This window comes from Notothenia rossii (genome assembly GCF_949606895.1).
Source record: "Notothenia rossii genome assembly, chromosome: 9".
In the NCBI taxonomy this organism is placed as follows: domain Eukaryota; kingdom Metazoa; phylum Chordata; class Actinopteri; order Perciformes; family Nototheniidae; genus Notothenia; species Notothenia rossii.
The window spans coordinates 11,938,668-11,966,244 of record NC_136907.1 but is presented as its reverse complement, the minus strand read 5'-3'; the positions used below and the strand labels follow the sequence as shown (position 1 = coordinate 11,966,244).

At 42.0% G+C, this 27,577-nt stretch overlaps 3 protein-coding genes across 15 annotated transcripts in view; 2 read left to right on the top strand and 1 right to left on the bottom strand.

Annotated features, from left to right (window-relative positions):
* Nucleotides 1-16,842, top strand: part of fryb (furry homolog b) — a gene marked incomplete at its 3' end in the record, with an annotated part of 62,900 nt that extends 46,058 nt beyond the window's left edge. For 5 of the 13 annotated variants that reach the window (XM_079648741.1, XM_079648734.1, XM_079648729.1 and 2 more), the window contains exons 40-66: nucleotides 1,541-1,632; nucleotides 1,773-1,866; nucleotides 2,064-2,283; nucleotides 2,472-2,623; nucleotides 2,740-2,927; nucleotides 3,021-3,115; nucleotides 3,291-3,489; nucleotides 3,597-3,818; nucleotides 4,154-4,352; nucleotides 4,437-4,534; nucleotides 4,672-4,842; nucleotides 5,182-5,322; nucleotides 5,430-5,615; nucleotides 5,762-5,926; nucleotides 6,388-6,462; nucleotides 6,712-6,882; nucleotides 9,177-9,371; nucleotides 9,478-9,612; nucleotides 9,698-9,912; nucleotides 10,639-10,843; nucleotides 10,967-11,116; nucleotides 11,224-11,322; nucleotides 12,252-12,335; nucleotides 12,692-12,709; nucleotides 12,911-13,021; nucleotides 13,579-13,814; nucleotides 14,172-16,842. In XM_079648741.1, coding sequence (XP_079504867.1) covers nucleotides 1,541-1,632; nucleotides 1,773-1,866; nucleotides 2,064-2,283; nucleotides 2,472-2,623; nucleotides 2,740-2,927; nucleotides 3,021-3,115; nucleotides 3,291-3,489; nucleotides 3,597-3,818; nucleotides 4,154-4,352; nucleotides 4,437-4,534; nucleotides 4,672-4,842; nucleotides 5,182-5,322; nucleotides 5,430-5,615; nucleotides 5,762-5,926; nucleotides 6,388-6,462; nucleotides 6,712-6,882; nucleotides 9,177-9,371; nucleotides 9,478-9,612; nucleotides 9,698-9,912; nucleotides 10,639-10,843; nucleotides 10,967-11,116; nucleotides 11,224-11,322; nucleotides 12,252-12,335; nucleotides 12,692-12,709; nucleotides 12,911-13,021; nucleotides 13,579-13,814; nucleotides 14,172-14,430 — 4,175 coding nt within the window. Of the gene's footprint in view, nucleotides 1-1,540; nucleotides 1,633-1,772; nucleotides 1,867-2,063; nucleotides 2,284-2,471; nucleotides 2,624-2,739; nucleotides 2,928-3,020; nucleotides 3,116-3,290; nucleotides 3,490-3,596; nucleotides 3,819-4,153; nucleotides 4,353-4,436; nucleotides 4,535-4,671; nucleotides 4,843-5,181; nucleotides 5,323-5,429; nucleotides 5,616-5,761; nucleotides 5,927-6,387; nucleotides 6,463-6,711; nucleotides 6,883-7,543; nucleotides 9,372-9,477; nucleotides 9,613-9,697; nucleotides 9,913-10,638; nucleotides 10,844-10,966; nucleotides 11,117-11,223; nucleotides 11,323-12,251; nucleotides 12,336-12,691; nucleotides 12,710-12,910; nucleotides 13,022-13,578; nucleotides 13,815-14,171 lie in introns of those variants that run through there. The other 8 variants (XM_079648736.1, XM_079648735.1, XM_079648740.1 and 5 more) reach the window with 5 other exon arrangements.
* A 184-nt stretch (nucleotides 16,843-17,026) lies between these two features.
* zar1l (zygote arrest 1-like) lies at nucleotides 17,027-18,820 on the bottom strand. Its single transcript, XM_079648745.1, has 4 exons — nucleotides 18,206-18,820; nucleotides 17,701-17,793; nucleotides 17,523-17,597; nucleotides 17,027-17,400 (listed from the first exon to the last, which is right to left on the bottom strand). The coding sequence occupies exons 1-4, from the start codon at nucleotides 18,785-18,787 to the stop codon at nucleotides 17,257-17,259; spliced, it is 894 nt and encodes a 297-aa protein (XP_079504871.1). The 5' UTR covers nucleotides 18,788-18,820; the 3' UTR covers nucleotides 17,027-17,256.
* Nucleotides 18,821-20,062: 1,242 nt separating this feature from the next.
* The window catches only part of LOC307018495 (sister chromatid cohesion protein PDS5 homolog B-like), a 41,453-nt gene continuing 33,938 nt past the window's right edge, over nucleotides 20,063-27,577 (top strand). The window contains 1 exon segment of the mRNA XM_079648746.1: nucleotides 20,063-20,199. The gene's annotated coding sequence lies outside the window, so the exon portion shown is untranslated.

Sequence of the window (27,577 nt, the reverse complement as noted above, 5' to 3'; positions counted from 1 at the left end):
ACTGACAGGTGTGATATTTTATCTCCTTCCCTTGAAAAATGTTCCATCCAAGACTGTATTATCTTCATGTGGACACATACCTGTCCTGTCAGCTGTGCAGGAATTTATTATGTTCTCTGCATATTCAGCGTACTAACCCGTAAGTTCAGGCCGTTTATCATCAAATCTGTGCTACTGATGTTGTCTATGAATCCATGCTGTTCTGTACTGTTCCATTTTTTTAATGGTAGTGTTCAACGAGATTATTTTAAATTTATAGTTATCCTAAATGCTACCTGTTTGGGAGTTCTCACAGTAACCAATGAAGCACAACCATCCCTTTTTAAAAGGGGGCATTCAATACACTGTACTTCATCATGTTTGGGATCAGTATGTAGCATCATTTGATTCTCTCTTATATGTTTTATCTTAACAATAATTATTTCATAAGACCTTTTAAAAGAAGATTAAATTGTGTATGTGTTCAGATATGGATATAAACTATGTTTCTCCTTTGTATGTCTCTGTTCTCATCTTTAATTAGACCCTCCAGAAAAACGCGGGCAAAAATCCTTGATTATGCGATTAAACATGCTGGGTTTTTATGTGATTTTATGCGGTGAAATTGCGGGAAGTTGCAAAATATGCGGAAAGTTGCGAAAAAGAATAGATTTTTATTTTTATTTTGGGCTGTCTTATTTATTCTCTCTCACACACAACCTGCCACTAACGTTAAACCCCTTTCCTATTCAATTAAACACATTCAATGTTTATTTATTGTAAAAGCAATTGGGCTATTTTAATCACACTCTCTCTCTCTCACACACACTCACACACACACACACACACACACACACACACACACACACACACACACACACACACACACACACACACACAGACAGACAGACAGACAGACAGACAGACAGACAGACAGACAGACAGACAGACAGACAGACAGACAGACAGACAGACAGACAGACAGACAGACAGACAGACAGACAGACAGACAGACAGACAGACAGACAGACAGACAGACAGACAGACAGACAGACAGACAGACAGACAGACAGACAGACAGACAGACAGACAGACAGACAGACAGACAGACAGACAGACAGACAGACAGACAGACGCACGCACGCACGCACGCACACACACACACACACACTTCTCCGCCTCATTCTGTTTTCATTTACTCGTTTGTTATCTGACCAGCTTCAATCTTGTAGGCTACTCACTTCGTTTCTTGTAGCCCTCGAAAGGGTTTTGGAGGTTGATGCCTCGGTCGTGAGTTGTTTGGCTTTCTTGTCCGCAGCAGCAGAAAGCATTTTCGAATGTTTGAATGAATCTAAGTGGCTCGTCACCGTCGATTTAATAATTATTGCATAATAATAATAATTAATAATAATAATATTATATAATATAATGATATTAAAATATTCTATTATATTATATTCATATATATATATATATGAATATAATTATAATATTATAATAATTGCATAATGAGTTTTGGAAATCTGCTGTTGTCTTACTGGATCTGTATTTGATTGGCTAGGTCTGGACCACTATCGACCAGAGGTCTATGAACACAGCAAACGTCTCCTTCTCCACCTCCTCATCGCTCTCTCCTGCAACAATAACTTCCAGGTCAGAGTTGGAACCTAATACTTGTCAATTGTTATGAAAAGTTAGCCTAAATGTATGTATTTTGTCTTATTGCTGTGGATAGTTATTTAGTTATAAAATAATTTCAGTAATCAATAAAACAAATGTGTTTGTGTTAACAGGTAATAGCCTCAGTTCTGATGCTGACGAGAGAGATCAGTGACAACAAGACCCTCACCATTAAGTCCAGCTACCACTCAGAGTACCAGCAGTCACGTAAGTAGAAAAAACTAAGCATGCATACACACATTGATCAATACTATGGAATTAACAAGTGTGTAGCAATCTCTTTTCACATGAGAGAACCGATAAAGAATGTAAACCACGACAATACATAACAATGTGATAAAACTGCAGTGCAATATAATAATAGTACCCTTTATTCTATATACTCTATCATCACGTTCCTTTAGATGCGCCTGACTTCCTGCGCGAGTGGCAGGCGTCTCCGATGGCCGACTCTGGCCTGAGCTCCACCTCCAACTCCTCCGTTGCCAGTCTGGGTGGCGGCAGCATTGCAGGCAGTCTTGGGAATTTGCCCCTCGTAACCCCTGACGACCTGGAGGACCTCGAGGACATGCCCAACGAGACCGAGGAGAAGACCAACAAACTCATCGAGTTCCTCTCCACCAGGTACGCACACCCCCTTCAACGGTTTGTGCCGTTTGAGAAGGTCTGCATTTAAATGTTGGAGCAGAAGGTTTTTTTTAGGAAATGCATGGCTGTGTGGGAACATCTCACTTTGGGGCACACAGTGTGCACCATACACAGACTAGTGATTGTGTAACATGTATGTGGTGCTATTGGTGGTGGGTATACAGTGCCTGGAGTACTGTGTTGTTGTTGCTCAGAGCGTTCGGGCCGCTGTGGGTGCACGAGGACATCACACCAAAGAACCCCAACTCCAAGAGCACGGAGCAGCTCTCCAACTTCCTGCGCCACGTCGTCTCAGTCTTCAAGGAGTCCAAGTCAGGTGAGAAAGCACCAAGTGTCTCTCACTGAATCACATATATAAAAAGGCTTACCTTCTGATTGGTCTGTTTGTATGCATCCTCATGTGTCTTTGTTTGTACCCATTTGTTGATACAGACTTCCACCTGGAGCAGCAGCTGAGCGATGTGGCTCTACAGACGGCTCTGTGCAGCTCCTCTCGTCACTACGCTGGCCGCTCCTTCCAGGTCTTCAGAGCCCTCAAACAGCCAATCAACAACCACGCTGTCTCCGACCTAATCTCACGCCTGGTAGAGGTGGTGGGGGAACACGGAGACGAAGTGCAGGTGAGGCAACGAGAGACTTTTGGTTAGAAAGACCAAAAGAACAACAACTGCACTTGTTCCTCTGTAATTCTAATGCGTGTTGCTGTGTTTCAGGGCTATGTGATGGAGGTGCTGTTGACACTGGAGTCTGTCGTGGTGAATCTAGCAGAGTGTCTTAAAAACAGCGACCTTATGGCAGCTCTAACCAGGTTGGCATCTTTACATTTGATTTATGTTGCCTTTATGTGGCTAATCCTTAATTTCCCTTCATTTTAGGAGACCAAATTCAACATATTTAACCACATTTAGGCATAGCATGATATTTTGAGATATCAAGTGTATTTTAATTTCCGTCTTCGTTTTGACTGACTGTGTGATTCACAGGACGTCCTCACCAGACTTCCTGACTAGTGAGAAACTGATGAACAGAAAGAGCACAGGTCAGCTGAACTTCCCCGGCCCGGGGTTTGCCGGTCTGTCCTCTCAACGCCACCAGCGCTCCTACTCTGTCCCCAAGAAGTTTGGTGAATGCAGCCACCCGCTGAGCGATCCTCCTCGCAGTGCTACTCTGGATCGAATACAGGCAAGAAAGAAAAAAATCTCGTTTAGTGTGAGCCCCTTAATCCTGGAGCAGACATGTTTACACAGTGCTTCTTACTTACTCTGTGTTACATCTCATTTCATCTTTAGGCCTGCAACAGTCATGGCCTCTCCCGGACAGGAAGAACCCCCGGGTCCTGCACCTCATCAACCAATCGCATTGATCCCAGCGTGCTATCAGATCCCGCCCACGTTTCCCATCCTTCAACAATACTTGCCACAGTCTTCTGGGTGGCGGTGGCCCTCATGGAGTCTGACTTTGAGTTTGAATATCAGATGTCACTCCGACTCGTTCACAAGTTGCTGTCAAAGGTACATGAGAGGAAATTCTACTGATCTTAGAGGGGAAGTTAGTGATTGTAGAAGTTAAAGTTTGGATGGTAATAAGCAGAAGAGTGCTATGTGTTTCCGAACACTGTGCTGCTCTTTAATACCAACTGAGCCACCCTGAGAGCATCACACTCTTGTTAGTACGGCAACCAATTGTACTGTTGATTTAATCTTTAATATGAAGCTTCTTGTCCCATTAACATCCCAGCTATCCGCCCTGTTCAGAGAAACAAGCAACTTATCCCTTAGGTTGTCAAAATCCATTTCAAGAACTTCCAGTTTTATTTTAACTTAAAAAAAACTCTTTGTTTGTCCAGGTGCCCTTAGACAGAGCAGAGAACCGCGAACGCCTGGAGAAGCTGCAGGCTCAGCTGAGGTGGAGCGGCTTCTCTGGGATTCAGCAGCTTTTGTTGAAGGGGTTCACCTCCCAGGCCACTTCTGACCTCACCCTACAGCTCTTCTGCCAGCTCACGCCAGTCTCCCGGGTGCCTGTTGTCGACAGCTCACAGTCTATAGGTAGGCACTGGAGATTATGATCATCATGTCTTATTGCATCAAATCAAACAAGTATATCCAATGCAACCTCTTCTGTGTGTGCAGGGTTCCCGCTGAATGTGCTTTGTCTGCTGCCTCACCTGGTGCTGCACTTTGGCCACCCTACTCAGTTTTGTAAGGAGAGCGCTGAGAGGATCGCACAGGTACGGTTCAGTTCTTCACTTGAGCTCAGTCTAGTTTTCCTTTTGTTTCCTCTTCAGATCAGAATAACAAACAGGCACAGAAAAGATTAGCTCATAAACTAATTGAAGCATCTTCTCCTTCCCTCTCTTGCCCTCAGGTGTGTTTAGTGGAAAAGAACACAAAGCTGTCCCATTTGGCCCATGTGATGACTCTGTATAAAACACGCTCCTACACGCGGGACCCTTTCTCCTGGGTCAGTGTGGTGTGCCGCTACCTCCATGAGGCTTTCTGTGACATCACACTCAACATGGTCACCTACATGGCTGAGGTAAGTGCTGAAAAATATGCAGTATATACTTTATTCCTTGATTTACGTTATAAACCTTCTCTCACTGTGGCTACAAGTATTAGGCTCAACTCATTGCATGTTAGGATAATAGATTTAGTGAAAGTGTTTTTTTTATTTATGTTGATATTTTGCTGAAGCTCTCACTTTTCAAAAATCTGCATGTTTGAAATGTAATCCAATAACCAGTAGTCTATTGTTATTTCATTATATAACATTTATTATTATGGGCCCTAGAACCTCTGAGATTGGCCATAAGCAAAATAAAATAAATGTTGCGGTTGAATGCATACTCACTGAAAGTCTCTCTTAATGTCTCAGCTGCTGGATAAGGGCCTTCCCAGCATGCAACAGTCTCTCCTGCAGATCATCTACTGCCTGCTCAGCCACATGGACCTGACCGCCGTACATGTCAAACAGTTCAACGCTGATGTCACCAAGACCATCGAGAAGTTTGTCCAGGTAACTCTCATACAGTACTTTGTTAGTTAACGGTATTCCCCTTCTGTTGTTGTGCGATAACAAATATGCACTGCAGTCTCTTTTATACTGTGTTTGTGATTCCTCAGACGGTACACTGGAAGGATGCCTTAAACATCTTGAAGCTGGTGGTGTCCCGCTCTGCCAGCCTAGTTCATCCGTCGTACCGCCACTCGCAGGGAGACCTGTCCAACCTGGAGGTCAGCAGGGTGTGGGACGGCTCAGCCAAAGCTCTGCCTGGGAAAACCCTGGACTTCACCTTTGACATCTCAGAGGTGAGGAAGCGTCAAAATAAAATGGACATCATGTCCCACCACGTACAACTACTTACGTACTCAAGGTTTCAGAGAAAAAAAGAGGACTATGTCATAAATATTTGCGAACTATTTCTTGAGGGCCTGCTTCCTTGTTTTATTCACAGACTCCAGTGATCGGGCGTCGCTTCGATGAGCTCCAGGGTTCAGGGGGGAGAGAGGGGAAGGCCAGAGCCATGGCTGTCACCCGCAGCACTTCCTCCACCTCCTCCGGATCCAACTCCAACACTATCCTGGTTCCCGTCAGCTGGAGGAGACCACAATCCTCTCAGGTAGAGTTAAACCCTACCATTATGTAACAACATATTACACTTTATATAATTGTGTTCCTAACTCTAACTGTACGTTTGTTGCGTGTCATTGCAATTCTGTTTGGTATTGTAACCAAACAACTATCAAGTTGTGATATAATCACAACCTCAAATATATTGACACTAGTTGCTATATGCAAAAACATACTGGCTTACAACCACCTCTTTGTTTTGACATCAAAGTCATAATTCCTGCAGGTGCTTTCCTTATTTTAATAAGTCGTGCTAGACTTCGTGTATACTGTATGTAAATGCTTTATTCACCGACGCTCTGGGCTAAACTGATTATTGTTTGTTTAAACATCTGAAGCCGTTAATAATTAATAATCCGAGATAGACAAAAGGAGAAATCTCGAGTATAATAGAGTTTTTGTCTGTCCCTCTCTGATTAATACTAATACTTCTATTTCTCCTACATACAGAAAAGAACAAGAGAAAAGCTGGTGAACGTTTTGTCTCTTTGTGGACAAGAAGTTGGACTCACCAAGAACCCATCTGTAAGCCTCCTCCCATCTTGTGTTTAAACTCAACTATACCTGTAGTGTGTATTTGTATACAGCCTAAAAGAATCATAAGTGCAAAAATCTCTTTCCACTAAGGCAAATTGTGCCTCTGTGCACTTCAAATCATAAATTCTACTTTATTACTCGAGAATAATGTCACTGTAAATCATAGGAAATGTAATTTTTATGAACAATTCACTTGCATTCTGTGATCATTGTAAAAACCTTTTTTTCCATTTCCAGGTGATCTTCTCATCGTGTGGCGACTTGGACATGATGGAGGTGCGTGAGAGTGGTGTGTCTTCTGAGGAGGGAGGAACCAGAGAGGACACGCTGGACGACACCGCCAGCGAGCAGCAGTTCAGAGTTTTCAGAGACTTTGACTTCCTGGACGTGGAGCTGGAGGACGGAGAGGTGAGATTCATAATTTGCTGCACATGGCCACTTTAATTGAAAAAATGATTTGTATATGTCTCTTTCCTTTTTTTTAACCTTTTTTATTTTTGTGACCAACTTTTTATTGTTTTTTTTATTTATTTTTTAGCCCTCACAAAAGGGACTTATACAGATACAAATTATATAGACAATGCAAAAAGAAAAAGAAAAGACAAAGAAAGAAAAAATATAGGGAATCCCTTTCCCATGCCACCCCGTCCCCCCCTCTTCCCACCCATCTTGTCATTTCACAGAAAATCCTACCTGATGTTTTTTAGCAATCGTCTGAGTTCATCTATATATTATATATATTATAGCATAACAATTTATAGCATAACAATTTATCCACATAAAATACATTCATACCTTTTTTTTCTCCACATAACATTTCATCTGTTTAAGCTGAATTGCGATTAACTCCTAATAATCCACAATTGCACCAAGGTGTGCGTATATGTACAATCATCATTTACATGAATGATATTACCCGATCATCTTTTTTTAACCTTTAATACATATCTAATTTTATCCGTCAGTCTTTCTACAACAAAAATATATTTGAAATGTGTTTCTCTGTCCCTCCTATTTGTCTCTCTCTCTGTCTAACACTGTGTCTCTCTCTCTTCCCCTCGCTGCCCAGGAGCTCCAGGTAAGGTCTCTCACACTGAGCACTTACATTAGCTTCTATCAGCGCTGTGGTGTTGCTGGTGTTTCCCACTGAAAAAAACAAAGGATGATGGTGCTTTATTTTGCTCTCACAGCTTGGTTGCAGGACTACATTTCTGACTATCATAATGGAGATAAATGATACTGTATGTGTTTACATGGGGAATAGAAACAGCTTTTCCAGCATATTTTCATGCCATGAATAACATTTAGCATCTTGTGCTTGATCAGCGCTCTTAAGGGGCCATATTATGCTTTTTAGGGTTTTCCCTTTCCTGTAGCGTGTAATACAGGTTTTTGTGCACGTAAATGGTCTACAAAGGCTGAAATCCCAAAGTCACCTCCAGAGGGAGTTTCTCTTCGACGCACTTCCCCCCCCCCTTCCTTAAAAGCATCGATTGTAGTAATTATTTTATTTCTGTTACATAGTGACATCACTGTGTAACACTTTTGCTGCTATTGGCTAGCACTCCAACATATTATACATGATAGGCTAAGGGGTGGGACATTTCTAAACAATTGACCAATGACAACAGAGCCGACTAGCTAACCCAGGGGTCTGCAACCTTTTTGACCAAAAGAGCCATTTTGCCCCCTTTTCCAACCCATGTTTTTGTCTGGAGCCGCAAAACATATTTGATAGCTTGATAGCTTATAAAGTTGTATTTATTGTTATAACATAGACAAAAACTACAGTTTTTTTGCATTTATTATTTATTACATTAAAAAAACTGTTAACCTCTCATAAGAAACAAAGAACTCTTATAAGGAGAATTAAAGAAATACACAGGCCTACTTTAAAATAAATTAAACACAGCACTTGAAGGAAACACATTTGAAGGAAACGAAATACAATTAAAATTGACCCACTTTGAAATAAATAAAACATATAGCTGCACCCTAAAAAGAGTTAACTGATTGAATTATGACTGAAGATCGTCAGCTGACTTCCTCTTCCGTTTTTACCGGTAAACCAGCATCGTTTGCTGTGAAAACATAACTCTGTCCACGCAGAATTAAATCCTGTGTTCCTCCGATACTTTTATTTTCTTTGATTTATCCATAGTTCGCTCATCGAGCCGGGGTTCCCCTGCAAGAAATGGCCCTGGTGCGGGACCGTAGCAGGATATGACGCATATTTTAGTTTACCTAATTAAAACCGTTTAAAAAAAAAAAAAAATGTAATGTGTCACAGTACGACCTCAAAATACAAGAGACGAAACATTTTCAACCATGCAACAAATATAAATAGTCCTACAAATACTTTTATTTTCTTTCCTTCTTATTTTCGAGAAGGAAGAGAGCCGCGGGTTGCCGACCCCTGAGCTAACCAATCAGAGCAGACTGGGCTCTGGTTTCAGACAGAGGGTGAAAAGAGGTGCTGCAGCACAGGCAGTATGAGAAGAATAAAGACATCTTTGAACAATTAAGCATGTAACAATAGAGGCACAAAATACAAATATGAAACTTGGAAAATTAGCATAATATGGCTCCTTAATACTATTCATTATCTTGAAGGCTAACATGAAAATGTTGTTCTCACAGCAGAGAAATTCACTGCTGCCTTCGCCTCTGCCTTTGTCTTCCATTGTGTGTTTTCTATCCAGGGCGAGACCGTTGATAACTTTAACTGGGGCGTGCGTCGGCGCTCCCTGGACAGCACAGAGCTGGGCGACATGTTGGAAGAGAGCCAGCACTCAGGCAGCACCCCTAGTCTGGGTCATGAAGACCCCCATGATTCAGACGAGTCCTCGGAGGAAGAGGAGTCCTCAACGAGCCAGAGCCTCTCTCACTCTCAACTCGTGCGTAGTTAAAGCTGTTACATCAACGCAACAATAACATCCACTGTAGCTTGAAAAATGTTATTGTGCATAAGTCAATAAAACAATTATTGTCTTCCTGTTCCAGACTAACCCTTCTCCGTCGGAGGAAACCAATCACACTGATTCACTATCCACTTCCTACGACACATCTGCCGACCCACAATCCTTCAATGCCACCACACCGGGCCAGGGAGGGCTCCTTGACGATCTACATTTACATGTGAGTATTAATGCAAATACGTGCTTATGTATTAGTACACATGCATCTGTTACCCTCAGAAAATGTAACACCTCTGTCTCCTCAGGGGAGGATGTGTGGGGAGGATGAGGACACTCAGGCCCCGGATGACGAGCTGTCGCTGAGCACCAACGATCTGCCTCAAGGCTCGGACTGCGGCGAGAGCTTCACCCTGGAGTTGCCGGGGCAACCTCTGGATCATATGTCCAATCGGGACCACAGCCTCAACGCAGACTACTGCCAACCGCCGCTGGACTTTCTAGACCCCAACTGTCTGCCCAGGTGAATGTGACAGACAGGGACAAAAGACCAGGGAACAATATGGATTATTGTTTCACTGGAACTTTTATCAGCCGGCAGGTTGACTGACAATGGGACCACACCTCAGTTAAGCTGCAAACTTAGCGCTTAATGCAGTCTGTCACAGCCAGAATGTTTGTGCAAACAGCATTGGGACAGATCAGGTCATTTTAAGCTGTCATTCACAGTTAGTGTGCTCTAAAGATATTCCTCAGACAAACAAGTTTTATTTACATTCTCATATATGCAAACCCCCGTTGAAAATAATGATAAAGCTTAATGAAAAGAGTTTAAACGCTGTGTGAATAACTAAATCACTAAGTAGAAACAATGCTAGATACATGGCTAGTATTAAGTTGCATGTAACTTAACAGCATGTCTCAACCCCTACATGTACATATATGTATATCACTTAGTATACTATTGCTTTTCTTTGTTGCCACAGCTTGTGTTTGCCATTTATTGTCCTGATTTCTTTTGAAGTATTACCTCTTGAATTATACCTACTAAATGATTTCTAGTATTTCTGTCCCCTGTTACCCATGTAGGCTAGCTTTAAACATTGCTGCTGGAACAGAGGCAATCACGTTAGATAACTCCCATGAGGTAGTTGGACACCTGCTATTGATATAACACCTTTATGGGGGGAAGGTATCAAACCCTTTTTTTCTTTGTACCCCCATTTCTTTCCCATTTCCATTGCAACAGCTTACGTGATGATGTAGATGACTTGGAAGACCTTGGTTTTCCTCCTCCCCCTTCTCCATTTTTCTCCGCCATCTTGGCAGCCTTCCAACCCACAGTGTGTGACGATGCTGAGGATGCATGGCGTTGTCATATCAACCAGCTTGTGACTGACTCGGATGGTTCCTGTGCCGTTCACACTTTTCAAGTCTTCTCATCTCTCTTTAAGGTAAAGATTATTTTTAAATGACCTGTAATTCATCATACTTTTCACTGCTCAAATCCAAACTTTTTTTACCTTCATGAGTGTATAAAAAATACAATATTTCCTCAAACTTACTTCCTTTCCCAGAACATCCAAGGTAAATTCTGCCTCCTGACAACTGATGTTGCCACTTACCTTGGAGAAGGCTTAAGGGGCATCGGGTCAAAGTTCCAAAGGTCCTCACAGATGCTGACAACATGCTCAGATTGTCCCACAATCTACATTGATGCCGACACGGTGAGAATTGCTGGCAGAAATAATTGAATCAACTTTTTTGGTTCAGACCATGGCAGTCTGTAGGGATTTGTGTTCAACTGCTCCTTTCTTCTTGTTGGTCCGTCCAGATCATGTCCTATGGTCTCCTTGAGAAGATGAAGTTCAGTGCGCTGGAGCTGCAGGAGTACCTGGACACCTACAACACCAAAGAGGACTCTGCACTATCGGTAAGCTAACCTCAACACCAGCGGTTCCCAACCTTTTTCAACTCAGGTCCCACTTAAGAATCAAACTTTTTTTCGCAGCCCACATTCAACCATAAACAATACGGAGGCTAAATGAAGTTCTGATTGGTCAATTCAGAACAGGTGTCAAGGACTGTAATGACCGTTGCTAAGGAGGATTAAGAAAGAGAAAGGAAAAGAGGTTAAAATAAAAGAAAATCTTCATAATAAAAATGTTTCCACACAAATCATAATGTTTTGCTCATTATTTGGCGGCAAATATTGCATTTACATTTACACCCTTTAATATTTTATTTGGGCTTTTAGATGTAGACCGCACACAGTTAATAAATACAACTATTCTTGTGGCTAAAATACATATTTTTAAAAGTCAATCAAGAAGTAATCTTAATTTAAGTTGTTTGAAGAGTAGATTAAAAATACAATTTATTTTGGAAAAAATGATTGCCACAAAAAAACAAAGGGTGGCTCAACACGCCATGACATGGGAAATGATTAGCTCTAACCAAGAGTGGGATTAAAGGAACAATAAATATGCTTGCCGTGTTGTGTTTTTGGTGGTATTTGGTTGTCAACCTATTTTTGTTTGTAAAATGTCCTCCTGAAGTGATCCTACTGACTGTATCTTTATTTCTTCTGTTTTTGTTTTGTTTTTGTCTGATGGGAATGGCATCTCCTATATGTTATTGTTATGTCCATGTTTGTGTCTTTAGCCTGGTCAATACATTTAAATAAAATAATTTGGCGGCCCACTTGCAATGCCTTCGCGGACCACTAGGGGGCCGCAGCCCACAGGTTGGGAACCGCTGCTCTACACATTATTGATCAATCTGTTTGTTTTTCTCATGTTAATGTGTGACATTTTAACCATCCCTCTTATTCTCAACCCCTTTCCCCCTCTCTTACTCCAGTGGCTGAGAAACTGTAAGGACACATTTCCCAGGTGCCCCGGTGACAGTATAGTTTCCTGCCAGCCTGGAGACTCAGAAGAGAAGGTACAGGCAACTAGTTCACCAAGTTATTCATTGCAACATGCAGATATGTAGAGGCAAACACTCTAAACATATGGGTAACTTTTGCAGCTGTGCTTTGTATTTATGTGCCTCCTCTGTGATTTTGTCTCTGAAATGTCTGCTCTCTCTGCATGTTCGCTGTGTGTTATCGAGTTTCTCCGACTGCCATTTTCTCACCAGTCACTAAATGAAACTTAAAACTGATGGTGACACTGGTGACTAATTCTTGGTAGCTTGACTGTGAATAGCCACGGTTTATACTGTGCTGCGCATGTGTTTGACGCTTTGTCTTCCTCTCACCTCACTCTGCCGCCCTAACATGCTCTCTCGCTGTGTAGCAAATGGAGTCTCTTGCAGTAAGTTCTCTTTCTTCACTTCACTGCCTCTTAAATAAACAGCTTAATTTATTTTTTCACAAGACAATAAGCCAGTCAAGTTATTGTGTTTGTATTATGTTGCGTGTGTGTGTGTGTTTGTGTATATGCAGTGTGTAGTTTTGTCTGTGTATTCTTTGCTGTCGATGAATCTGACACGGTTTCATCTTCAATGTGTTCTAGCAACTGGAGCTCTGTCAGAGGCTCTACAAGCTGCATTTTCAGCTTCTCCTCCTGTTCCAGTCCTACTGCTCGCTCATTGGTCAAGTTCATGCTGTCAGCTCTGTGCCTGAGGTAAGCCAAATCATAGCTCATAAAGATATCATTTCAAATCCTCCCACTGTTCAGGGTCTCAATATTTGAGACATGGACCCAGTCGGTAGCAACATGTAGTGGGCATGAGACAGAATAGTTATATTTGTTATCTTTTGTGTATTATTGCCGAATTGTATTCCATATTTTATTCCATTCTATTTCTATGTAAATACTGCTATATTTTCTATTATTTTTAATGTTTTTTAATTTAATTATAGTTTTCTTAAAATAGTTCTCAATCTGTGTTTTTTTATTTTTGTTTTACTTTTATGCATGCACAATGACATCAAGTCAAATTCCTCGTACGTGTCAACCTACCTGGTAATAAATCTGTTTCTGATTTAAATCAACAAGAAAAAAAGAAGAACAGCCAAAGAGTTGGCTGTAAAAAAAAGAAAGAAATCCCTTACAAAGAACATCTTAAAACCCACCAGCTGTTTAGAAAACTCTTTCCCCATTATCTTAGAAACATGACTTATGCGATGACTTGAAAGCTTGCACACTAAACCACCATCTGTTTCCCTCCCACTCTGTAGCTTCTGAACATGTCTCGGGAGCTCACTGATCTGAGGACCAGCCTGCAGGCAGCAGAGGCGGCTGTAGCGAGCGACCTGGAACACAAACACTTGGCCCACACTCACGCACACGCCTCCCAGGTGGCCGCCATGGTTGTGCCCATCTTCCCCAGCTCTGAGGCAGCTGTACAGGCCATACTGGAGTGCCTTAAGAACCACGAGTTTACCAAAGCTGTGCGCTACATCCAGGAGTGCAGGTGAGTTACACTTCTGTCAAAAGATGTTATCAACATCTTAATTAAATTAGAAAAGGGGTTAGTCTTTGCAATGGTATCACAATTATTTAGTGTAGTAAAGATTCAAAAATTAGTAAGAAAAATTGCTAAAAACGACATGTAAACCAGTACTCCTTTTTACAGATTACAATACAGCCAAATTAAGATAAATAAGTCATCTTGCAATTGACTTATTTATCTAAATAGTTATCACCGTAAGAAACCGTATTTAATTTCATCTTAAAGGGGACCTATCATGTAAAATGCACTTGTTGATGTCTTTTATACATAAGTATGTGTCCCCGGTGATCTCACCTTCTTTCTTTGTTGTGTTTCCAGGAGGCAGTGGCCCCACGGCGTGTTTGGAGGCAGCTCAGAGACCGAGGTGCAGACCCTGCTGAACGTGTACTTCCGCCACCAGACTCTGGGCCAGACGGGCACCATCGCGCTGGTGGGCTCCCGGCAGGACCTCAGCCTGATCTGCTCCAAGCTGCTGGAGCTCAACGGGGAGATCCGCGAGATGATCCGCCGCGCCCAGGGTTACCGTGTGGTCACAACCTACCTCCCCGACTCCAGCGCCTCCGGGACGAGCCTCTGACAGGAGCTGAGGAGCCCCCCTCCCCCTCCGTACCCACCCTTACCCCCCCCGTCACTGCAACCATTGACACTTCCAAAACCATCGCCACACCCCTTCTCTTCTCATCCCGCTCCCTCAGAGGAGACTCAGCACCCCCACACCTGGCCTCTGCCCCCCCCTGTGTATCTGCTGCCCCAGCTGCAGAGCGCCAGACCCTTACCTCCCTACCGGCCGCGCAGAAACCAGAGCCACATTTAGACCATGTCCCAAACGTTTCTCTGCTCTCCTCATCCACATCCTCTGATGACTCTTTACTTGATTCCCCCAAACCCCCGGACCTGTTCTCCTCTCGTATCTGCTCAAACGCACCAAATCTTACACTGCCGCACACAAAAGAGCCGAGAAGGAGTTACCTCGATGAGAGCACTTACCTTTATCATCCTTTCAGAGGACACTCATCACACAGTTCACCAATGTTGCACACACACAGCAGCAAACACCTGACATCATCACGGAAATCCCACACACTCCTGACTGTGGCCTCAGAACCCACCCTGCTCACACACTCTGACACACACCCCGTTCCTCCACAGGGTTCACATCTCCCCCATTTCCCGCACAAGCACTCATCCCTAACTTCACCCCAGGTCCACGAAACAGTGTTAACTCGTGGCCCTGTTCCATGTTCATCCCTCCTCCCTCCCCCACCTCCCCCTCCCTGTTCCCCCAGCCCAGGCGAGGGTGCAGCGTGGGGCTGCTGCTGCTCCCTGGGTACAGCTGCTACTCCCTTATCTCGCTACCTTGGGAAGGTGGGGCATGCCGCCCTGCCCCTATTGAAAGTAGGGGGGCTCCTTAATGCTGAACCGTCAGACGTCCAGACCTGAAACGGAAACTGACGATACCAGAGGACCTAGACTTCTATGAATCCAAATACCTGAAACAGACTTTTCCTAAGCAACCCCTCAGATCTTTGTATCTGAAAAGAAGACATCAAATAAATACATACAGATTTTACACTTTAAAACATTGAATCATGTCCCAGATATAGAGAGATGTTTGGCTGAATCCACTGGATACTACAGACTGCTGCCTGCTGATAAAGACGACCTGATGTGATTCTATAAGAGCGCCAACTTCACTTTACGTTTACATGTTGTTTATGCCTACAAATTGATGTGCTCCTAGTTTAAGTCCTGCGTGATGGTCATAATTCAGAACCTATTCTGCACCTGAGGACCTGTGAAAGATCCGAGCTCGGATTTCTTAACCTGTTTCCCAGAGGAACCGGAGAACTGATTGAACTTGACTGTGTGTTGCTGCCTCCTACAGGAAGGACGTAGTGATGCTGGTAGTATCAACAGAGACAGTGAGGAAACTACCCGTGACACTACGTATCGGCACTGGTAGAGTTTTCGCTATTGCACTAAATGGAGTTTTGGTATTAGTTTTTAAAAGAGACATTACAGAAAGGAGGGTTTTTTTTGTTACTATGAGAGAAAAGGCTGTCACTGAAAAGGAAAAGACAATTGGATTATCTTCTCTCTCCTGCTGTGTCTACTGTTTAGAGACCTTCTTTGGAGGCAATTGTGCAATGCATGACCTAGTTGAATGCTTTCTACTGTACTGGTGTCCCTTTTGCTCCATAAAAGTCTGACCTCCAGACTGGATTCAGAGTATTCAAGTGTAATTCCTCATGCTGATCTTGCTCTGTATCGGTGAACCAGCTTGTCTACTGTTGTAAACATTGGTAGACTAATCATGCCGTTAGCTGTGCACTCCTCTGTGGCGAGTTGTAGCATCTAGTGAGTGTACACACTGTAATACGTTGACCTTATGTGTTCACATGCCAAGAGGATTGTGCATGAACACTCAAATATTTCATCTGTCTGTATACGATTAATACTTATGGGCACATCCATTGTAGTTACCTTACACATAGGAAATGCTGACATTCAGCAATCATTGACGTTCAAAACCTGTCCAGTGCTACTGAAGTCCAACACTTCCTGTCGTCAGCCCTTGTTTAGCTGTAAAAATATGTTTTCCTATTTATATCTGATCAGCTATAAATCACTCATTTGACTTAGGTGTTATATTGATGTCTGTCCTCTTAAATCAAACTGCCATGCATGCATCTTCAGTGTACTGGAAGTGTTTGGAATATTTATTTACCAAAAAAAAAAAAAAACATTTTATCTGAAAGATATGTTTGTATGAGGTGCAAAAGGGAGCTCTAAGCTCATGCGGGTATGTTTTTCTTTCCTGTGTGTTGGAGAGCGTGTGTGCATGCCAAACAAGAAGTTGCACATTTTTAGAGCTTTTTAGAAGAAGACTAGTTTTTGTTCACCTTGTAAATAGTTTTACAGCCTTTGTGAAGTTGTTTTGAGTTGATGCTCTGTACAAGTCTGTCAAAGTAAAAGACATATCAAATGATTTCTTGTGCATTTCACTTCAAGTCTTTAGAGTTGCATCTATTTTTACATTTGAAATGGACTGTTATTGACACTAGAGTACATTTTATCTGTGCTCAAGTCTATTTAAAGATCTAGTGCATGCATTCAAGCAGTGAGCATGAGCCATTAGAAAGATTTCAATTAATGCAAAGAGACATTACACATTTTTTGATATGCAATACATTTATTTCATTTTTCCTTACTAAAATAGTTTATGTTTACGTTACACTCCAGGATAATTAGGGGAAACAAAGATGGCGTTTTTGAGATTGCTTCAAATAAACCACCAAAAGATCTTAAAGTCCTTTACGAGAGTCAACTTCCATTTGTGGCATGTACTGAATGTCTGCTGAGGAATGGGAGCTTCCAAACCCGAGCAAACATCCAGGGCAGCTCAGACGATGTATTTGAAGCTGTAGGTGGCGTCGCAGGATAACCTCGAGCCCTTGCAGCGACAACACAGGTCTTGGCGGTGAGGCCTCTTCATGTTAATGTGCCGCTGCTTCTTCTCACAGTTGCAGGCAGTCTGAGAGCAGTCCTAAAACAGAGAGGAGGAAACGGTTAAAGTGAATTCTAACAGTCAGCAATCAATAGAAGGTTTTTGACCCATCTTCAAGGATGCTTCGGTTTTAAAACCTAGAGCAAGAGAAGTAAATGCACCTTGCAGAGGATGGGCTCCACCCTGTAGGGGTTAAACCCAACCTGACACTTCCGGCAAAGCTGCTTGTAGTACACCTGAGAAGAGCAAACGTGCAATAAATAAATCAAATAGAAACTACACATTATGAAAAGCCCAACGTATTTTTAAACCATGGATTACAGTTAACAAAACACTGACCTTACTGGTTCCAGAGATGCACCAAACATATGCACTCTCCCACCGGATGTTGCATTTTTTGCAGTGGAAAAAGCCATACCTCTGCTCCAGGAACTTGAATAAAAACAGATTCAGAGATCTGTTATGCAGAGGCCCTTCACACAATGATGTTATGATGAAGGCAGGTCTATCTAAATGGCAAACTAAATGAAATACCTAAACAGATACAAGGCTCCAAAATATAATTAACACTGCCTGTGCCTTTTAATGAAATATATCCATTAATTTCTTAAGAATATGATAAGGACCTAAGTCATAACCTGATATGAAGTTCTGCATGTCCTTGAGATCTTTTATGTCATTTTTATGTATGCTTAAAATGTATCTAAATGAATGTAGGCCAATTAAAACTAAATACCATATCATTTATTCATTAGTGTGGAATAAGGCCTACACATAGGAAAAGAGGACGAATCCAGAGAGAGAGTCGGTCTCCTCCGTGTTTCCTCAGACAGAAACAACTCACCTGAAAGCTGGACCCCTTAGTAGACCTGTGGAAAGTTGTCTTGAAGTCCTTCCCGGCGTCCTCTTCGCCACTGTCACCCTTCTCACATTCATGCCCTGACTCAACGTGATCCACGGATTCTTCGGCTTCTCCTTCACTTTCATCCGTATAGCTGAGTTTCTTCCTGGAGATCCTGCGGTCAAACACGGGGGAGTAAATGGACACAGGCCGCAGGAAGCGCATGTGGGTCACCGGTGTAGTGCAGTACGGGGCCTTCCCCTCTGCTTTAACCAGCCCCGGGCTCTTAGGGGACTTTGAGGACAGGGAGACTCCCTCTGAGCAGAACAGCGTTTTAGGACCCAGCGAGCACTGCACGGTTTTATCGACTTTGGCATTCACCTGCACGCCGCACTCTTTGGTGATGGCTTTCCTCAGTGGGAATGGTACACTGGGGTGAACCTGGGCCAGGATGGCTTTGCACAGCTCCAGGTAATTGAGGCCCTGAGGGACCATGAAGCGACCATCTCTCTTCCCCCAGCCGATGTCCGGAGCCGGGGCAGCGCACACAGAGTACGGGTGAAACGCAGGCAGGAACCCCTCCATCCTGGAGCCTTCAAACCTAACTCTCTCTGCTGGGATTTAAGCAGTTGTCAATTTGCAGCACTAATTGGTTGATTGAGAGCAGGTCTGTGCGTCCTCTAATTGAGCTGCTATTCAGATATAGCATTCTATAGCTATAGGTTTATACTGTTATGTGATAATTGACAATAACAAAGACAACATATCTTAAATAATTAATAAAAGCAATATGTTGTTGTTAAAATGCGATAAGATTGGTATCAATAAGAATTATATCATATCAATTACAACTGCATATCGATGATAAAGATGCAGTTGTAATTTCACGTAATCGGATTTAATTCAGATTATTTTAATCACATGATCACATGTGACGCAATTAATCTTGGTTCATACTGAAATTCAATTAAATCCATTGTTATTGAGTTAAAACCTCATTCAGAAAACGTCGTGCGTAATCTGGCTTTACCTCAAACTAATGTAACAATTATTATGTCAAGCACAGCTATTCGATTTTTAGTTCTTCAGGTTTTAAAGGTGGAAATCTAAAACATTATATTAGAGCTCCCCCTATAGGTCATGTTGGGAGAGATCCAACATAAAAAATAAAAAGCAGGCAGCTGATCTTTGAGATATTTTATCTTTTAATATGATATTCAGTTAATCAGTATAACAAGATATTACAAGATTTAGGCTCAGTGGCTTAAAATCATGTGGATTTGTATAAGAACTGGGAAAACAAGCAATTGGCTCCCTAAAGTGACAATTGTAAACACAGTTAATGTAAACTACCTTCAGGAAGAACATGTTGTTGCATAATGAATGAGTAGTTTGATAGGGCAAGGAATAGGAAAAAGTCAAGGCTACAGCAGCAACTGAAAAAAGCCTGCAATGAAAATTAAACTATTGGACTAACTATTTTGGTAACAAAATGTCAAATTATTTACATATTTAAATAATAATAAAGCTGAACTTTTTGTGTCTACAAAGTCAATTCACTTCATGAAACAATATAGGCTACCTTATAAATTAAATATAATTACATAGCCTACTCACATAAAGGCAATTTTTCTGCACAATGATTACTTTTTAACCTATAGCTCAATGTGGCTGATCATACTTTTGTACTTTTACTTCAGTAAGATTTTGAATACAGAACTTTAACTTGTAATGAAGTATTTTGACAATAATGTACTAGTTATTTTACTCAAGAAAAATCATCTGAATACGTCTTCCACCAATGATGAAAAGTGAATAATCGTTCAAATGAATCATTCAGTGAAAATATACTATAGACTCGCCCTATAGGTGGCGCTACACACTCACTGATGGTTTTCACCCATGGGCACTGAATCTACACTTATTGGCGCCATTTTGGAGCTAGGAGGGGGAAGAGAGCTGCATAGGACACGATTGATCACAATTCAGCGTAACAGGTAAGAAAATGCACAAACGAGCGAATATTTTTCATTTAAACTGAGGAATATTTTCCTGTGCTGCTGCAAACAACGAGGTATAACCGATAATGTGTCCGCGGAGTAGCCTGGTTTCCAGCGCTAAGAGGCGGATCGCAGCCCGCCTTGCTCGCCTGTGTTCTCGGCAGCCGTGTCGGATACTCAGCGCTGGTTGGCATGATCCTGCGGCGCTAAATGGTTAGCTCGTCGAAAACTAGCCCGTTTGCTAGGTTCAGTGCCCCAGCAGCATTAACACACTATTATTCGGCGTGGTTGCTCTAATGAAGTTGGGATATTTATAGCGATACAACGAGAGTTAGCCGGGATGTTTTGTTCGGCGCAACGGTACTATCTGTCCGCCCTCTGTCACTGAGATTGCTGCTGCTAACGTTAGCTCGCTAATGCTAGCCAGTGTTGTTGCTAACAAGCTAACAGCAGCTAACTAGATTAGCTGCGGTCAACATTACTGCAACAAGGCAGGCTGGCTACACCATAGTAGAACCATAACAGTAAGCATATCTAATCATAACATATGTGTCCTTTCTATTTACTATAACTAATGTAACTCGTAATCCTGTAGCTGTTGCAGTGTTTAATTATTTTACGCTGTGCCACTTGTAAAAGGCGCAGTGTTTTTTATTGCAGTGTTTATTTTGTGTTAAATCGGCTCATAATTAAAACTAAACCCCATATCTTACATATGGATAACACTTGCTTATATGCACACTTAATGTTATTATTCTTATCGAACAAGAAAATGTTTTGCTTAGCGGCTGCTGGAAAAGATAAGACAAGAATAGTTATTTTTGAAATTGGACTCTGCATGGTGTTCTTATAAACTGAGAAAGTCACGTCCAGGCTGCTGCAGTGCTTTTGTTTTGACAGCTATCAGCCTGTGATTGTTGAATCAGTGTTGTCATCACCAACACTGCGGATTGGTAAACGGTTCACTGGTGTAAGAAGAATCTGAATTACCTGTTTGTGTGGCCTTGGTTTCATTCAGTTTTGTTACCAAAAACACTTTAAAAGTGCTGTTCAAGACACCTTTCCCATTAGGGCAATTTTAAATGTAATAGTGTATTATCTTTTAAATAGCGATGCACTCAAACACATTGACCAGTGTTACCAGGAGCCACAGTTCAGTAGTTCTGCTTTGAGTGATTATTTTATTTATTTATTGGCAATAGTTTCCCCCCCATTATAACTCATTCCCAGCTATGAGGAAAACTACCAAATATATGTTGGTCACAGGTATTTTTATTATGTAGCTTTGCCCTACATTAAGCCACAAGGATAGTCTGTAGTTTGTTTATGTGTGCTGTTTGTTTGTGTTGAACAAATACAAAGGAGCGACATGTCTGCAGTGGCTAATAAACTGTGCCAAGTGATTCAGCAGGGTGTTTGTAGATGACAGATGTCATATGGCATCTTTAAATGTTTCCACTAACCTCATCTTATCCTCATAGCTTTTGGACTTATTTCAAACCCTTCCTCTCTGCTCAGTTGTTGTTTCTGGCCGGCCCTCACTGGTTTAGATTTTGCAGAGAAATGCTCAGTTCAGAAAACGTCTATTTAGTTTCATTCAGGGTGAAAACTAAGCTCTTTGACAGTGCGTCCCTGTTAAGCCAGTTTCCCTCACTGTGTCGGTTGGAGTGCCCATGTGTGGGTCGTTGAGTTCAGGCTTACAACCAGCTGGTGTCCAGTCCTTTCTCTGTTTGCCGACAGTCACTCTCATTCCTGTGATCATCCACAGGGTTAAAACAAAGAGAGTCTGTGTCAAGGTTCAGATTAGGTTAGGAGAGCTGCTCCAAGTCCTCATATTTCTGCTGGCAGCTGTAATAAAGGGCTGAAGTGGGAAGAGCAGAAGCAGCAGACGGCTAGAAAGTCCTCAGTGGGGGGGGGGAAATGTGTTTGACTATGATAAACCAGTACTGAGCTGACAGTAGCCCATGTTTAAGAGGTTTAGTGTTGGCTGTGATTATTTACTGCTGCTTTTTCAAAGTAAAATATTCCCCTGACAGACCCCCCAGGTCAGGAAATACTTTATCCTGATTGGCTGCCAGAGCTCTGTGTGTGTGTCAGTGTGGTAGACCAAGAGAGATGAACTCAAATTTGGCAGCAGCTGCGGGTGGAAAAGAAGGTCAGAATCAAAGTGTGTGTGTGTGTGTGTGTGTGTGTGTGTGTGTGTGTGTGTGTGTGTGTGTGTGTGTGTGTGTGTGTGTGTGTGTGTGTGTGTGTGTGTGTGTGTGTGTGTGTGTGTGTGTGTGTGTGTGTGTGTGTGTGTGTGTGTGTGTGTGTGTGTGTGTGTGTGTGTGTGTGTGTGTGTGTGTGTGTGTGTGTGTGTGTGTGTGTGTGTGTGTGTGTGTGTGTGTGTGTGTGTGTGTGTGTGTGTGTGTGTGTGTGTGTGTGTGTGTGTGTGTGTGTGTGTGTGTGTGTGTGTGTGTGTGTGTGTGTAAGAAAGAAAACATACTTTCATTTCCAAAAACCACAATTCGGAAAACTCTGGTACTATTTACAAGTGAAAGCAGGTAGTATGGCTATAGTTTCAATGTGCTCTCTTTTAAATTTAGTTCTAAACAACAGACCAAAATCTGTTTTTAATATTTGTCATTTAGTTCATTTGACATTTAGGATATGTCAGACACCATCTCATATATGTCACTAATGATGTTTTATCTTTATAGTAAATTACACCAATTAACCCGTTGCAGCCTTACACTTCTCACTCTTCTTTTATCACAGCCATGGGGACATTTTCAAATATTTTGTTCTGTGAAACCCGTACAGTTCAAAACCCAAGGATAAATGCAAACGTCAGCTTTTTTATGAATGCATTTTTCCACATATTTTTTTCAAATTCTTTCCACGTGTTTGCCCCAAAAAGAGTTGAAATCCTAGACTCCGAACAGCCCGTGCTTAAACCATTTACCTTTATCAACCTCATGAAAACAAGCTAACCATGCACGCGCTGAGTTTAGGAAAGTTTGATGTTTAACACCTCAGCTAACTGATAACCTGTGGGAAATACCCGCAGGATGTCAGAAAACAGTTGCTCATTGTTTGACACTTTTACAATGTGGTTTGGTTTATGTTTATGACTAGCAAGAAATTTTTATGTAAAGTGTAGTCATTTCCATTTGCTATGATGCATTGATAAATCATATACCTGAATTCACTGTTTGTGGTGGCCTTTCTATCAAATGGAAAGTTATAATTTGTCAAAAGGAAATGTACAGTGGGGCAAGAAAGTATTTAGTCAGCCACCAATTGTGCAAGTTCTCCCGCTTAAAAAGATGAGAGGCCTGTAATTTTCATCCTAGGTACACCTCAACTATGAGAGACAAAATGAGAAAGAAAAGAAATCCAGAAAATAACATTGTCTGATTTTTAAAGAATCTATTTGCAAATTATGGTGGAAAATAAGTATTTGGTCAATAACAAAAGTTAATCTCAATACTTTGTTATATACCCTTTGTTGGCAATGACAGAGGTCAAACGTTTTCTGTAAGTCTTCACAAGGTTTTCGCACACTGTTGCTGGTATTTTGGCCCATTCCTCCATGCAGATCTCCTCTAGAGCAGTGATGTTTTGGGGCTGTCGCTGGGCAACACGGACTTTCAACTCCCTCCAAAGATTTTCTATGGGGTTGAGATCTGGAGACTGGCTAGGCCACTCCACGACCTTGAAATGCTTCTTACGAAGCCACTCCTTCGTTGCCCGGGCGGTGTGTTTGGAATCATTGTCATGCTGAAAGACCCAGCTACGTTTCATCTTCAATGCCCTTGCTGATGGAAGGAGGTTGTCACTCAAAATCTCACGATACATGGCCCCATTCATTCTTTCCTTTACACGGATCAGTCATCCTGGTCCCTTTGCAGAAAAACAGCCCCAAAGCATGATGTTTCCACCCCCATGTTTCACAGTAGGTATGGTGTTCTTTGGATGCAACTCAGCATTCTTTCGCCTCCAAACACGTCTAGTTGAGTTTTTACCAAAAAGTTATATTTTGGTTTCATCTGACCATATGACATTCTCCCAATCCTCTTCTGGATCATCTAAATGCTCTCTAGCAAACTTCAGACGGGCCTGGACATGTACTGGCTTAAGCAGGGGGACACGTCTGGCACTGCAGGATTTGAGTCCCTGGCGGCGTAGTGTGTTACTGATGGTAGCCTTTGTTACTTTGGTCCCAGCTCTCTGCAGGTCATTGACTTGGTCCCCCCGTGTGGTTCTGGGATTTTTGCTCACCGTTCTTGTGATCATTTTGACCCCACGGGGTGACAGCTTGCGTGGAGCCCCAGATTGAGGGGGATTATCAGTGGTCTTGTATGTCTTCCATTTTCTAATAATTGCTCCAACAGTTGATTTCTTCACACCAAGCTGCTTACCTATTGCAGATTCAGTCTTCCCAGCCTGGTGCAGGTCTACAATTTTTTTTCTGGTGTCCTTTGACAGCTGTTTGGTCTTGGCCATAGTGGAGTTTGGAGTGTGACTGTTTGAGGTTGTGGACAGGTGTCTTTTATACTGATAACGAGTTCAAACAGGTGCCATTAATACAGTTACAGTGCATGACATTTTGGGAGATGGCCCTGTCGGCCATCTCCCAAAGATTACGCACGAAGGGTTTGGGGGGCCTCCCCCTAGAACATTTAGATTTTTGCAGGTCTTAGATGCTGTCTGGTGCATTCTATAGACTGAATTATAAGATGAACCACCACAATATTACAATTTCAATTGTATTCTTCATTTCACTTGTTTGTGTTTGCTCGCTTGCATGCCCTTTATAGCTATAATAAATACTTAAGTTGTTGGTCAAGACACTTTCCATCTGTTGAAGGCAAATGCCTTCCCAGATGTAAAAAAGTAGAAAACATTACATGCAGTTATAACTGCCAAAACAAACATTATTTACGCTATTATGGCCCCTGTTAAAAATGTTTGTAATGTTATCTACTGTAAGTTGGTCGAAGGAATGCCTCCTCATCCAGAAGCTGACCGAGCAGACCCGAGCAGCCGAGTGCATCCGCGAAGCACACACAATGGCGACATCAGAGTTCCCGTTAGCAAGCAAATCTAAATCTCTTTGGTCAAAATGTCCGGTCAAAATCATTTCCCTTTAGCGCAATACCGCTTCAGTTGCGCCACTTATGTGACAGACAAGAAGAGTATGTGACAGACAACAGTAGTCTATTCTAATGTGTAACACTTAATGTGGAGAAAGAAATGTGCTTTATGGGTTGATTGTGCGTTGATCTGTTGCTAATGCCTCTGGGTTCCGGTGGGCATGTAAACAAATGCATAATGCTGCGCTATACTTTTTGGCCTCACCCAGTTGCATAGCGACACTTATTGTATAGGTCACCGTGTCTTTTAATAAGCAGGTAGTCATATCATTAGTATAAACTAGCTGGATCTGATCGATATGGATATAAACGCGAGTGAAGTCTAATCTGACGGGAGAGAGAGATCAGCTGCTGCTGACGAGTCGACACGCAGCTCTGCATGATCACATGCAGCGGTGAGCGGAACAAAACACACTTCAGGTTAGAATATCACACGTAGCTATTTTAATTACCTCTCAAACTACCTAAACTAGTTATAGATATGTTTAGTTTTATTGTCGGGTCGCTCATTACTGGATCCGCGAGCTGCAAAATACTGGTATAATAGATTGTCCGATCGGGCAACCAGCAGGTGAGGCTTCATGGCCCGAGCTAAATACTAGACGGCCCCAGGCCATCGGGCAGTCCTTAATGTCGAGCCCTGAGTTAACAAGTGGAGGACAGAGGAGGATCTTGAAGAAGAAGTTACAGGTCTGTGAGAGCCAGTAATCTTGTTTGTTTGTAGGTGACCAAATACTTATTTTACCGAGGAATTTACCAATTAATTCATAAAAAATCCAACAATGTGATTTCCTGGATTCTTTCCCCCCATTCTGTCTCTCATAGTTGAAGTGTACCTAGGATGAAAATTACAGGCCTCTCTCATCTTTTTAAGTGGGAGAACTTGCACAATTGGTGGCTGACTAAATACTTTTTTGCCCCACTGTATGACACAAAAATGATTCCGTCAATGAAATGTAAAATTGCTCATCAATTTCCCAGAGACAACTTGCTTGTTTCATCAGACCAACACCCAAATATATCAGGTCTACTGTCGAGAACATTGACATGCATTCAGAAGCTATTTGGATTTAAAGATCTTGCTAAAATATATTAAGACATGTTGACTGCAGACTCAGAGACTGGGGATCAAACCCCTGACTTCCAATTGTTAAAGCCCATGTATCCCCTGAGACCCATCTTGTTGAAAAAGCAAACTAATTGTTTACCTTTCTTTAAATGTGAAGACTCTCCACCATTTGAAAGTCCACTAACCACAGTGTTGTCAGTGACCCTGGTAGTTCTCTTCCACTGTAAATTGAATAACTTTGTATAAAAGTAGCATACATTTAGCCGTTTACTCTTTTTCTATTTTTTGACAAACCATGGTGGCCCTGATGGTGTCAATGAATTACAAAAGCACGGATGTCTCTAAGGAGTGTTTCTTTTCACAAATTGATCTTAAACTGCTGCAAATGATATAAGGTTTGGACAATGTACCAACATATTTTACTTAGGGATGTCCCAATCACCTTTTTTTTGCTCCCGATCCGATTCCGATCATTTGATTTTGACAATTTGCCGATACCGATTTTTCCCAATCCGATCTTTATGCAATGCATTAAGAGAACAAAAAGAAAAAAAGCATTCAAGTTGTCCCTTAAGGTTATTTTTTAAATTTAAATTGGATATTCTATCCAACATGGATATAGCTTCTTTTTTTCACAGCAGCATTGGATCAGTTCAGTTGTGCAGCATTGGATCAAAAACAAAATCAAGCTTGTCAGTACTCGTTAGCTTACTGCTACAATTAGACACTGCGCCCTGCCCACTCTGTTGCCAGATTTGAGAGAAATAAGCAACCAGGTCTATGAAAACAAGCCCCAAAGAAGCAACACATACATGATGTTGTGTAATTTGAAACCAAAACTAAGGCCTCAGGATGACTTTAAGACTTGAACATGGTCATTTTTGTTTTTTAACATTGAATACAAAAAATAAATAAAAGTATTTATAAAAAAAAAAATTAAAAACCCTTCCCCGATTTTTTTTCTCCCGATTCCGATCTTTTGAAAATCACGTGATCGGATCGGGATATCTCTAATTATACTTAATTTCAAGGTTTTGGGTTCGCGCCAGTGTTCCCGCCAGACCAGGGCTGAGAGGGCGTCCACCCCGAGAGCGGGAGCAGGGGTGTGGGTGACGTCACATCGTGTTTTTCTGGCCCCATAAAATCGAGGTTCTTAGCGCGCCAACAA